The following is a 13340-nucleotide window of genomic DNA, read 5'->3' as shown; positions in this document are numbered from 1 at the left end:
GAGCGAGCAGAGGCCAGTACTGATTAATCCTCAAGCCTTCTCCGTGTGAGAAGAGGCCTTAGGTCATTTAGGGTCGGTTTAGATCTGACGTAAAATATACGTCGAGCGTATTATCGGTCGGATCGTACTGACATATCATCGTACTAAAGTATTTTTTATACATCTGTCTGTTCTGGCGTTACAAGTCCGATGATATGCGACGCATGTTCCGTCAGATAAGAACCGATCCTTATAGCTGATGATGATGAGGAACAACCAGCACATCAAGGTATCCTAAAGTGTCTATAATACTAGACTTTATTACAAAGTGATAAAGTTGAACAATTAGGAATGAGTTTATTATGTTGTTTTGTTGTTAACAACGTAACACAATATCATTTCATTTAAGCTCTACCTAAATTCACGTATTAAACAATCTAACACCCCCTTTCACCAGTAATATAATCATATAATAACTCCTACAAACAAGACCACTGCCATTATTGTCGATAAAACAATAAAAACAAGAGTGTTTGTCCAAGTTACAAGTACTTATCACATAAACAGCGCCTACGCAAAGAATCAGAGCCAAATGCGATCTAGCGCGAATCTATTACATAACCACATAACACCTAGTTCAAACTTAGAATAGAACGAGCTCAAAAAATAAATAAGTAGACCAAACTATATAATTCGAGAATTCCAAGAATTTATAAGGAAAATGGTATTTCTATTTTATGAATGCTAAAACTTTTTCAGAGGAAGCGAGTATCTGTGCAGATACTTAAATATTTGAAAGAGTTCGTTTAATATTTGATTCTTTTTATTACCATTCTTCAGACTTATTTTTCAGATAAAAAAAATATTATAGCACTATCTCCTAGATGTCTGTTATCTCATCCACGAGGATTATACTAGTGAGACACTAAGAGACTGAAGCCACTACAATAATGTAAAAAGTTTGATATGAAAAGAACATCTAGTATACGATCACTTTAAATAGATAGACAAAATATACCTCAATATATAAGTGTTAGACAAAATATACCTCAATATATAAGTGTTTGGAATCAGACTATGGCTAGTCTATTTGTACCAGTAGTAAAAAAGTCAGTTAGGAATGAGCAAGAAAAACACTAATGCAAATGTATTATGTGCATTAGGTTGTCCAACAATTTCTATAAAAATGTAAAATTAAACAAGAGCAGGCAAAAGCCAATGCAAAACTCACACGTGCATCCATTACTGGCCACGATTCCAAAAAAGGTCACAAAGGGCTACATTATCGCTAAAATTCACAAAGCCAGTGTGAATAAATCTGAAAATTTGGCAGCCATTTCTATCTCCTTCGCCTCAGCACCAAAAATAGGTGGGCAGAATGCGCCAAATCACTTCGGCCATTGACACAGCTGCGATTCAGTCGTGTCCAATCCAATTCGCTTAAAGCAATAGTAGGTAGAACCTCCATTGTGTGAACCTTTAGTGTTATTAAATCGCTTTTTGTTAAGCGTTCCAGCGCTGCAGCCGCTTTTTGTTGAGCGCTATCGCGAATGTGCAAGTGATTCTGAATGAGTGAACGTTTAAATTCTGAATTTAATTTATTATTCATTTTAGTGGGGTGAATTTTAAAGAATTTATTTATAGTTGTAATGATAAAAATGAAATTAAACTGATATAGGACACATGTTTGTTAGTCTAGGAATATGTCATAGAACGTTTCAATTTGGGAAATGCCATTAGGAATTTGGCTGACAGCTGCCAGTGATAGAATCGCCATCATTTGACAATCACTGGACAAACAAGAGTTTGGTATTCGTTTATAATTAACATGTTATTTTTCATACTACAACGAACGGTGGCAAGAAAGCACACGGCCCACCTGATGGTAAATGGTTACCATAGCCTACGAACGCTTGCAATACTTGGGGCATTACATGCGTTTGGCGACCTTTAAGAACCCTATAACATTTCTCCCTCTATGGCATACTAATATAACCACATCAACAAAAGTTACAAAATATTATTTGCTGCTGTAAGCGCACTCTATCTATTTCTTCTTGAAACCACATCCACAATAATTTTACTCAGTCACAAAAAGAAGATCTTTCTTTTTGTGATTCATCTTCACCACAATTATCACAGCACAGCACATCAAAATTTCAAACCCCGACCATAATAAAGAACAAAAGCGTCCATTTCGAAATATTCAAGATCATTAGTCATTAGGGCAGCCTCGTGTTGTTTTTTTCTTGGTCCAATTAAGTGGAGCAGCGTTGACCTACTTTGAGGTCCGGGTCCATGAGACTCTCTAAACAAATAGGGGCCAAGATCCGAAGGGTTGCCATCAATATGCAGGGTCCAGATACTATTGCTTTCGGCCTTCGTAAAATAGATTCTTTAGATGTAATTTTGTAAAAGGTGAGACTGTTTTGGAATGTATCGGTTTTGTCGAGTCCTTTGTGTTGGAGTTTGAGGGAATTTATGGTATTTGTGCCTGAAGAGTTTTCAATATGGATGGTATGGCACTTTTTAAAAATGTAACTGATTGCCGTATTCCGAGACATTTAATGATTAATTAAACAATTCCCTTGTAATGATTTTGTTCCGAAAACATTTACTAACGAGTTTTTTTAAGGGGGAAATTCATCCATTGACTTCTCTCCCCTCACCCAGAGGGATGTGGATGAGATGGAGTGTCAGACTCTTACTACTGACTAAAAGACACCTTGTTCCTATTCCAGTTTTTCGAGCCGGAGCCTCGGTAAACCCGCTAGGTAGTCCGCAGCTCCGAAATTGCTAAGGACTGGGATAAGTATAGTAACTATTAAATTAATAACTCTGGGTACGGCGGTAAGCTTCGACATTGAGTACACGGATGCAAACGCGGAAAAAAGAAAGATATAAAATTAAAAACAGCTTTAATAAGCGTGAAAGTTATTGCTAATGGTAATTGCTAGAGGCTAAAGCTGATTAGATACGATGATATAAACCACAAAACGTCTTCTTTCACGTCCAATAACAAAAAAAGAATACAATTGACTGACTTAAAATTCATATCACAACTTTCACATGTGAAACGAATTCGAAACATACATTAAAATAATCTCGTTTCCCTTTGTTTTATTGAAACAAATAACAATAAGCACATACATGTACCTCTGTATATATGTACGTTTGAATACATAGGAAATAATGCGTATTCCCGAGTAACATTGAAAATTACACGTGCCGAACGATATCAAATTATGCATGAAATTTTACTGGCAAAGTTTGGCTTTTCTATATGGCTTCTGTGTTCTTTTTCACAGAAATTATTTGGAATGGCACAATTTTTGGGAATATTTATATGAACGTATGTTGAACATTGAACAATTGAAGTAAGTAATAATGGCAATGGAAATATGAAATAAATGGAACGTTGAAAACCATGGTCCTTTCCAGGAACTAAATGAATGACGTATGTAAAGTATTTCACACGATATCAATATACGTAATGATAAATATTCTCCAAATTATAATACCTATTAACATGACCAAATTTATATCTCATTTACTTAGTTTGTGTTGTAATCAGTTTATCAAGGTAACCGTAACTCATCAATCCGAAATCCTAATTCCCAATTTGTAAAATTCCGCAAATCGCAGCCCGCCATTCCATTTGATTAACGTCAGCAACGAGCTTGTTAGCCAATCAGCGCGTGGTATTTCGAAGTTGACAGAAATGCAGCCAATGTGCGTGAGCTAATCGGGTTCATCATGGCGGATATTCAGTTTCGCGTACCTATCCGCAATGCGTCGGAACAAAACTTCGCTACTGAATAGACTGGATCCAAAAAGATGGATGTTGGATATGGCGCAGAGCTGAACAATATGTGGTAGTGGAATTTCGCTAATCACGTTACGGTACCGTCGAAAATAGACAAAGCGAATATTTTCTGTGCTGTCACTAGTGGATATATTGCGCGATTTTTGTAAAGGGTAATACTTAATACGCGAGTAGCAGCGCGACAATAGCCGCGTCGTGTGTCGCGGAATGCTGCTCATGAATATAAGCCTCTAGCATGACTTGAAACTAGTCGAGTTCCTCGTCAAACAAATACGTGAGTAAGCCGATAACATAATAATTAAGGGTAATATGTACTTCATTGTTCAAGTGCGCGAATAACGCGATGCAGATTTTGTATAGGTATAGGTAGTCACATATGATGGAGAACCACTCCAACGATTTCAGTTGATTTGATGTTCAAAGTCGTATAGACCAACTGATTAGGACGCTTCCATTTTGTAGATTAGCACTACCTTACAAAAGGTTCTTTAATCAACTACTTTGTGTAACCACTGGGACCTAAAAATATCCCAGACACAGGATACACCCAAAAAGCCCTAAAATACAAACCTAAATATAACAATATAGTATCTAAAACACCTAACAAAGCTAAACTAGTACCACAACCTAATATGAAATGTATAGAAGGTCCCAACGCGAGCCGAAATGGAGCAGGCGATATCATTAACAAAACAATGGGTTAGCTCGGACTAAAGTTAGACTTTTGTACGTACTGACAGTAATCTGCGAGGCTTTAGAGAACCAGTGTTCCACTGTTCAACAGATTAACTGGAGTAAGTATGAGATAGCAAATATGGCTTTGATGAAAATAGAAAGGAGGTAATTCTCATTCAAACTATACCGGCGTACTATGCGTATGTGAATCCTTTGACTATTTAAAAGTTTTGTAAGATGCTTATACTTAAAAAAATCATAGGCTGAATGGCTATAGACTCTTATAGGCTTTGACTGAATCTATACCATACCTACAAATAACTATTTGCGATTACAAAATGTAATCTCTGGTTAAGGCATGGCAGAATATTATTCCACTTATTTAAAAAAAAGTGTTAGAACAATGAGCACAATTTTATTAAACCTACATAATTATCTTCATTAGTACGACCTCGCACATAATGAACATGTTTAAGCCCACCTCTATTCCTCATTAAGGAATATCAGCTCTAATAGTACCTTTGCTCTATCCACCTCATATCTGAATATCAAATTTCCTAACATTTGAAGGTATTGGCAACTACAACAAGACCCTAACAGTATTTACTCAAACGGGGACAAGTACCCGAGAACTAGCGAGAACCGTTCGGAAGCAATTTGCCAAGTTGTCAGGCGGAGCTTGTAGTGTAAGTTCTCAAGTGCGGATCTTCAAATACCTATATTGTTGGGATGCGTATTCAGATCTATTGGGAGAAACTAGATTGCGGACTTGTCGAGTATTTGTCTTCCTATCTCTGTCAGTCTCTCTTTGTTTAGGATTGTGACGTCAAATACACAAGTAGTTGATTTTTTTTTTTCGTTGCGTGATCTGAGATGTCCCTAAGATGTACCGGACTAACCTGGCTTGCAAGAGTTGCAGCACTTTTGGGCCCTCCCAAAAGTGTAGATATTATCCCATAACAATTTCTTTTTGCGTATGAATGTGATATAAAATGAAACGAACACACTGAGACAAACTGATCCATAAATTTAAGAACTATTTTTTTAATTTTTCTTTAAGTGTTCGCAAATGACAGTAAAGTCTTCTTTCATCATGAAATAACAGGATATGATTACTTAAAATCTAGAACAGCTTACAATATCGTAACAGTAGGAAACAAGCTCTCGAGTGGTAAGAGTTGAACCGCGTCAGTACTGCCGGTATTATGTCAAGATAGGATATCGCCATTGTTTACAGATGTAGGTTACAGACGCCTGTGATTAATTATCCTACCTTATACAAGTGGGATTGTGGATTATAATGCAAATAAATGAAGTACGTATAATATACATATGACATCAAAGCAGTTTTTTATATTAATAACTTTCGTGAGACATACTAAATTAATTATTATGTTTTTCGGTTTACTCATTTAATTATTAGACGACGACAGCGCGACAGTCACCGTGTCGTGTGTCGCGGAATGCTGCTCATGAATATGAGCTTCTAGCATGGCTTGAAACTAGTCGAGTTCCTCGTCAAATAAATACGTGAGTAAACCGAAAAACATAATAATTCATTACAGCTGTTATTTCGCGATATGATAGTGGAGCAGGTATAACAAATTAATTGATTTATTTGTTTAATCTCATAACCAAAATACAAATTCATAGAGCCCAAACAAATCAAATATCTTTATTGCTGAACATAGTACATTTAGATTAGCTCTCACCACAAACTGTAAACATACGCATTTGATTACGCCAGTCGATTTCACGTGTGAAGCCTTCGGCAACACGATACGAAGCCACACAACATAACTACGTGCTTATTACGTCTACCTATATCAGCATTTTAAGTAATTTAAAGCGCTACAAGCTGCTATGTTTCTCAAAATAACTCTACTGAGCTCAAAATGAAAATCAAGATGATGCTACCAAGTACTTGACAGCATCCTGACGACACCACACACACTCTTACCGCGCGTGTTGTAAAAATTGACTAACTGACATCTCACACATAAACAGCAGGAATACAGCACGGCTAGAGCACGGGGCTTGTTTACTATGGAAACAATACAAAAATGCTGTAAGTGCGCTGTCAATGCGTGGCCCGCTCGCTTACAGTCTTTTCGTATTGGCGTTATGAAATATATCATACGACATATTCAAATTTAAATGACAACTTAATGGTGCCGTTAAAGTGTGATATGTCCTTAAGGGAATACAATATTGATAGAGACTGGGTAGCAGCACTGTTTGATAAAGCTGAACCTTTGCAACCGGTATCTCCAACCTGATTATAACAAACCCTGTTATATAGAGATGGTCCATAATCCAGTGGATTTTGAAGGGTTGTTGATCCACAAATTGTTTTGGTGTGGGTGTCTGCAATGCTGCACACAAACACGTTTTTAGGCCTATACGGTTAAAATACATTTCTATTTTATTAATGTTTCTTCACTCTACGCATTGTTATGACGTCACAGATCACGTGCGCCACCTTGAGCCGGAAGCCTCGCAAGTGATCAAAGAATTGTGTTAAATACCCAGTGAACTGCGGACGCTAAATATTGTAGCGATCTTGGTGATATCTGTTGACCTATTTGCAAACAGGTGGGAAATAATTTAATATGATTAAGGAAATATGAGCAAGAAATGCAGTCTTCCTTATTTTAAAAAGTCTTGATATGACGGAAATGCAAATAAGTTCTAGATGCGACCACAACTAAAATAAGATGTTATTACAATTGTGAGCATTCTCGCTACTTTCACTCCACGTGATAGGTAAGTGCTTCTCTAGCGAGTTTACCGGAGCTCCGGCTCGAAAGCAGGAGTAGAAACGAGGTGGTTTTGAGTCAGTAAGATTCAAGGCGGGAGAAGTCATTGGACAACACATTTATCCACCTCAAAAAAAAAGGGTAATTACTTCTAGATATTTTTAAAAGTTCAGTAACTACGTGCGCCCACCTCTGATGAAAACACACACAGCGAGCGATGCATTTGTCGGAATAGAAGGCACCATTCACAAGCTTCGACAAAATCTTACAAAACAAGAACATTGAACAATCGATGATTATCTAAAAGAAAAACGTTTCGCCTTTAGCTAAGAGGATATAGGTACGTAAATCGGAGCACTTTCACAAAGAACGTGTGTTTACACGGATGAAAAAGAAAAAGGAAACTTAAGAAATCCATTCGTTACAGAACAAAAATGAACTTGACTGTACGCATTATGCTAATGTTAAAGTGAAGGAAAACTCCACACAATTCCTTCTCAGTACTCGAGCAAAAATAGGGGAAATCACTCACAAACTTTTAACGTTTGATGTTATTTAAATAACTCACAACATCGCGGTTATTTTTTGGAAAGGGAAAGACAGAGATGTGCTTTATAGTATTGTCCAATAGTAGCTGAGGGAATCTTATTTTCAATCAAAAATACCCGTAGCCAAAATGGGTTAGCTATCAGACCACCACAGGTGGGAACCAGTAGGGCTAATGCCTGATCCGGAGCTGCGGACTACCTAGCGGGTTTACGAGGGCTCCGGCTCGAAAAGCAGGAGTAGGAACGGGGTGGTTTTTAGTCAGTAAGAGTCTGACACTCCCTCTCGCCTCATCCAAAGCGGGAGAAGTCAATGGATGATTTTCCTCCCTAAGAAAAAAAAATCAAACTTGGTTAGGACGAACATCATCACCTCAATTTGCAATCACAAGACACTTTTCTAATCACGATACTACTCGTACCACTATTACTAACATCGAAAAACCAATTTAAATACTGAAAAGCTCAAGATCAAACCCAAAACCTCCTCCTCATCTTCCAAATTCACGATCACACGGCAAATAAAGTAATCAAAGTAACCTTAAAAGGAAACCCAACTCCCATTTGTTTCAAAGTCCTCGATTACGGGGAAAAAAGCGAAGAAAATTACGAAAATCTATTTTTAATGCCGGCTTAGTTGGCAAGTTATTTAGGCCAATATTTGAGGCACAAGCTCAGTGGGACGAACAAATTGATTGCGTGATGAATGACCCGGGTTCGACGCCTGAGAATTAATGGTACGAACTAATAGCATTGGGCTTAGATCGGATGAATCAGGATTTTCTTTTTATAAATCTTTCTGCCACTGATTGTTTGCTCCTTGCCTTACTTTACTTTTTGGGGTTAAGGACTTGTGGGACTTGTCGTCATCGTTTGGCTTGTTGATCAATTTAATCAGTTAAATAAATCCCCCCTAATAGCTAAGCCGTGAAACTGACCGTTTTCACTGATAGTAAGCTATGTAATGAATAGTAGGGAAGCCATACACAGCACACATCCATAGTATGTATCCATAGCACGCATCCATGGTACGCATCTTTCCATATAAAAACATAGCTTAGCTGAGTCCGTTTCCACCAGTGTTAAGCTATGTGTACCAATGAATATGATTGGTGTAAGCCAAACGCATCCACAGCAACGTAGCATAACACATCTCTGGTGGAAAAGTAACCTTATACAACTAGCTTGCAATCTTTCATTCCTCTGCATTCTTAAATCTACACACCACACTGCAGCGAGGTTGATCCACAGTTGACCGGATTTCACTCCTCAATCCTCACTTTAATAAACCTCCCAACTTGACAAAGACTTGTTGAGTTTGAAGGCAACAGAGCATTTTATTCAGCACTTTATCCACTCAATTCCACGTCGCCTTTCTAGATTTTCACAAAGATTGAGAACTTTCAAAACAATTCTGGTATTTTCAACTTCATTGTGAAGTGATAAGGTTGAAACTCTATTTATGAAAGTTGAGGGTAGCTTGAACTGCTGGTGGCTACACAAGTGTGTTTAAAGAAATAAAAGAGCACAATCTCTGAACAATTTTCATACAATTTGACTGCACGGTTGGTGCGGTGGCTGGGCAACTGGCTGCCGCGCAACGGGTAGCGGATTCGATTCCCGCACGGAGCAACTCTTTGTGTGATCCACAAATTGTTGTTTCGGGTCTGGGTGTCATGTGTATGCGAACTTGTATGTTTGTAAACGCACCCACGACACAGGAGAAAATCCTAGTGTGGGGCAACGTTTTTTTTAAAAAAAAAATTTAAGACGTGATTCTTTGGAAATTGGTCGGACATTAGATTCTTGGAGAATGACTTGAAAATTTAAGTACCGCTTAATAAATATAAGAATAAATAATCACAACCAATATGCCAACTTTGATAGCTTAAAAGAGCCGTATCTTTGTTAATAAAGTGTACGAGATGCTAAACTGTATCCAATATTTATTTATTTAGATCCATTCAGTTGTTTTGGCGTTGTTGAAAATATAAAAATATATCCTAGAAATATAGAGGGAAGGAACGCCATTCCCCATTCTTCAAAGGCTTCCTAGAAATATATCGTCTATCTAATCTAGAAAAGTTAATAGAACAATCTTTTTACTAAGAAAAAATATTTGTATACATAGAAAAATAGTACATTAATAAAGTTATAACTATTTTTTCTTATCATATTTTCCTCTAGAAAAAAATTGCTGTCTATCCTATTATAATATTACGATACTATAAAACGAAATTTCTTATTTATGTATCTGCCGAAACTTTAGATAATGAATTCGGGAAAAAATCCGAATTTTCCTTCGTCTCATCTTTCACAATGGAATCCTTACTAAATGAAAAACAAATTGAGATCACTTTTTTTTTCAGAATTACCCTGAAGGAACGAGGAACGTACCTATCTGTCTTTTACCCGTAATTGGCCAGTAGAGATTGGTAAATCTAACTAATAAAATAAAATACCAACGTTTTACATCTTTCCTCGTTTTTCCAATTATTTCAGAATTTTCTGATCATTATTAAGTTTAACTAGTTGTGATAATATCTTGAGATGGATTACGAAATATTTATTTATTAATTAGCTTAAGTAAATAAAATTTTATAGACTAAATAAAAACTATGAACAAAATATTTACAACTTAATAATTAAAATTATATTATATAAGAAATATAAAAAAAGCGTCGAAGAAATTGTCCTCATCGGAGTCGTGAGGTAGGGTGCCCAAACGACTGGCAGGCTGACGTTGAATGGCAATGCATAACTTTTGACCAAGGTAGAAGCGAGGTTTTTGGTCACCTGAAGTGTCAAGCGAAACATTAGTTGTGGTTATAATTTTCTGATTTACTTAGACCGTAGAGCAGTATATTGAAAACTATCGACTTATAAACAGGACCCATATTGCGTTAACGTTACAATCGTTCAAAAAAATGACATTCTTAAATGGTCGGAAAATTTTTCATTCTACTCTATCAAATAGCGGCACCGTTTCCCATAAGAAACACCTAAGATTATCTCAAAATTATTGATACATTACAAAACAATAGCCTGACCTTGACAAATAACCTCTTTCTATTTCCTATAACGCAATATTTTGGTACAAAGTAAACAACATCCCACAACAAACATTTTACGATGATTGCCGGGGAATGTATCGGAGTGTAGGCACTATTGGTATTGTGTGAAGAGCTATATTAGCTTGGCTGGGTGGGCAAATATATCGTGTTTCTAATATAATATTATTGTACACCCTCATTGATACGGTATTATTGTTTCTCTTGGTTACGACATAGCTGGAGGAAGGAAGAAGGCGAATCGCCATGTTACAAGACTGGCGACAAAAAAGCCTCCAAACGTCATGTTGTTTTTGAAAATTAAAAAATGCCGTATGTAAGTATACAGTAGGTACTAGATCTGCCACTTCATGATTCAATATAATTGCACAGATTAGGATAACTTTTTTAAGTTATCAAAGGAATAAACCTTTTATTTTTAAAATGGAAAATCATCGTCCAATGACTTCTTTCGCCTTGGACGAAGCGAGCGCGAGTGTCAGACTCTTACTGACTAAGAACCACCTTTTCGAGCCGGAGCCCCGGTAAATCCGCTAGGCAGTCTACAGCTCCGGGTAAGGTTATCATGCAAACCTTCATACTATGCAAATTATATCAATATTCACCACCAACAATTTCTTATTTACCAACGCAATTCATAAACCGACCTTCACACACAAAGAAAAATCCTCAAATAGATTTGTATTAAAATGTTCAAAGCGAATACTCCTTACTTCGTACCACTGAATATCAATTGGTACCGGCACGGTATTCACGGGAATCAGTCAACATGCATAATTTATATCTAATTTTAGAAATTGGGTTAATATGCCGTCATGAACTGTTTCCATAAATAGACAGACAGGATTACGAATGTTTTTATTTGAATGCTGATTGATCATCTGATGACGATCACGGTTTATGAGGATTTCTTTTGATTTTTGATTATGATAATATGTCTGTTTATCTGTCACTAGACATAACTTAAGACCTATAATGATATTAATTAAACACAATAGAAAATACAATACGTCATACTTTTTTAAGGTGGGAAAATCATCCAATGACTTCTCCCGCCTTGAGTGAGACGAGAGGAAGTGCCAGACAATTACTGACTAAAAACCACCAATACTTTTCGATCCGGAGCCCCGGTAAACCTACGGCTAAAACTTTAGCTAACCAAGTCACCACTCCATTTCTTCAAACCTTTAAAAGTCTTCAAAAACTGATCCTATTTAATCTTATTCAAGTCCTTACCTGCAGGAGTGAGGGGTCTAGCCCTGGGAGTGACGGGGGGCGGTTGCTGCGCGTTGTGGTTGTCATCGCGAGGGGGGCTGGCCACCGCACCCTCCGAGTTATTGTTCACTGGCGGACCTGGACCTTCGCCGGCACCAGCCTCGATTTGCAACTGGAAAAGAAAGGACAAATCTTGATTTATCTGAGACAGTATTGTAAAATATAATATTGCCTTAAATACGTATAAACGTTGTCACAAACTATCGTAAAAGTATGGAATTTCTAGACATAGTGTGAATATCTGCACGGTTGCCGCGGTAGCTGGACAACTGGCTGCCGTGCAACGTGTAGCGGGTACGATTCTCGCACGGAGCAACTCTTTGTGTAATCCCCAAATTGTTGTTTCGGGTCTGGGTGTCATGTGCATGTAAACTTGTATGTTTGTAAACGCACACGCGACACATGAGAAATTCCTAGGGGCATTGTTTAAAAAAATCTTTGAACAGCATTGCACTACTCTTCTCTCACAATGATCATGAAACCTATTTCCCTCATATCACAATAGGATTAAAGAAAAATGTAGATACATAGATATGTTTCTCTTCTTTGCACCACCCACAAAACGTATACTAGTACTGAATATACCTCTATCTACCGCTGTAGGCAGCTATTATGTAAACAATTTAAATTAAACAACATAATTTCAACCGTTTCTCATGTAACAAAGCTATTTACGGTCCAATTAATCCCCGTACTTTATAAGGACGAACCGATAAATTACAAACAACGAAAGAAACCTTAAAATAACGAGCCCAGTTGTTCCCATCTATATTTAGCTGAATGTCAGGCGAAACTCTCATTACCATGGTCACGACAGTTTCAAAGAAAATGTCGTCAAAATAATGGCTGCCGTATTTTTAAACCGCTTTGTTAACAAACAAGATTTTCGGCAAGAAAATAGAGAGTATAATATTCTATCGCAGTCTAAAAACGTATAAGTCTGAAAAAGTAATAGACTTATGTTATTACTTATGTTACTTTCATGAGACATACTAAATTAATTATAGTGAGTGTACTGAGTAGGTAAGCAAAAACATAATAATTAAGTAAGACCTAAAGCGTTTATTTCGATTACATAGGGCATTTCGATACAAATTATTGGTTATAACCTTTTAAGCAAATAATTGCTTGTTTTAGGAGATTCCGCTCTTCCACTTCTCTTTTTTAAGACTTAAATCTAGACCCTTAATATTAATGACTAGCTACATCC

General features: G+C 36.9%; 1 protein-coding gene across 2 annotated transcripts in view; it reads right to left on the bottom strand.

The window, feature by feature from the left end:
- Positions 1–13340, bottom strand: part of LOC118273524 (dual specificity tyrosine-phosphorylation-regulated kinase 2) — a 76307-nt gene that overhangs the window by 35684 nt on the left and 27283 nt on the right. For both annotated transcript variants that reach the window (XM_035590539.2, XM_035590538.2), the window contains exon 2: positions 12092–12242. In XM_035590539.2, coding sequence (XP_035446432.1) covers positions 12092–12242 — 151 coding nt within the window. The remainder of the gene's footprint in view (positions 1–12091; positions 12243–13340) is intronic.

Source organism: Spodoptera frugiperda, chromosome 1 (genome assembly GCF_023101765.2).
Source record: "Spodoptera frugiperda isolate SF20-4 chromosome 1, AGI-APGP_CSIRO_Sfru_2.0, whole genome shotgun sequence".
NCBI classification, from domain to species: domain Eukaryota; kingdom Metazoa; phylum Arthropoda; class Insecta; order Lepidoptera; family Noctuidae; genus Spodoptera; species Spodoptera frugiperda.
Note: the sequence above shows the minus strand (reverse complement) of the source record. Positions and strands in the feature narration are given on the sequence as shown.